The following is an 892-nucleotide window of genomic DNA, read 5'->3' as shown; positions in this document are numbered from 1 at the left end:
AGCAGCAGCAGCAGCACCACCCCCACCACCACCACCACCACCCGCAGCAGCAGCAGCAGCGCCACCACCACCACCCGCAGCAGCAGCAGCAGCACCGCCACCACCACCACCCGCAGCAGCAGCAGCACCACCACCACCACAACCACGCGCAGCAGCAGCAGCAGCACAACCACCCGCAGCAGCAGCAGGAGCAGCAGCAGCAGCAGCAGCGGGAGGCGTCACTTCTCGGATCCGCTGTTCGAACTCGGCGGGGGTTTTGCAAACCCTTCCGGGAAAAGGGACTTGCTGCGTGAGTTGCTGCAGAAGTTTGCTGCGGACTTTTGTGGGGTTTGCTGCTTTGCTGCTGACTTGGCCGCTGAGGTGTACGTACACCTGGAAGGTGGTGGGCGTGAAGAAGAGCCGCACCTGCACCTTTTCAAATCCAATTATTTTCTCCTCAGCAGCAAAAAAGTGGTGGCAAAAAAGGGGACAAAAGGAGACACTTCCGCCCCTGCGGAAGTCTCCGACGGAGGAGACGGGGTGGAAGGAGACGCGCCCCAGCGCGCTCAGCCGCGGCAAACCCTCCATCCCGACCCTAAACCCTAAACCCTAAACCCTAAACCCTAAACCCTCAACCCCCACCCTGGCCGCGCCGCGCGCCCGCGGGCCGCCCACGGGCAGCTGCTGCGCCAAACCCTCGGGGCTCGCCCGGGACCCCGCAAGCTGCCCACCCGCGACGGGTTAGGGTTTAGGGTTTAGGGTTTAGGGTTTAGGGTTTAGGGTTTAGGGTTTGCGGCTTCGGGCCCCCGCACGTCTCGGGACCCTCCACGGGCTAGGGGTTCGCTAAAAACAAAAAACTCTTTTTTCAAACTTCACAAATTAAATGCACCTTCATTCAAACCCAAGGGGGCCC

General features: G+C 61.5%; 1 protein-coding gene across 1 annotated transcript; it reads right to left on the bottom strand.

Moving 5' to 3' along the window:
• Positions 1-222: 222 nt before the first annotated feature.
• Positions 223-567, bottom strand: ETH_00036360 (uncharacterized protein; the record flags this gene model as incomplete). Its single annotated transcript, XM_013376525.1, has 1 exon — positions 223-567. A coding segment is annotated over one exon (345 nt), but the record flags the coding sequence as incomplete, so codon positions are not given.
• Between the last annotated feature and the right edge of the window lie 325 nt (positions 568-892).

The sequence above is a fragment of the Eimeria tenella genome, genomic scaffold (genome assembly GCF_000499545.2).
Source record: "Eimeria tenella Houghton genomic scaffold, Eth_scaff3639, whole genome shotgun sequence".
Lineage (NCBI taxonomy): Eukaryota > Apicomplexa > Conoidasida > Eucoccidiorida > Eimeriidae > Eimeria > Eimeria tenella.
This window is presented reverse-complemented; position numbering and strand designations above follow the sequence as displayed.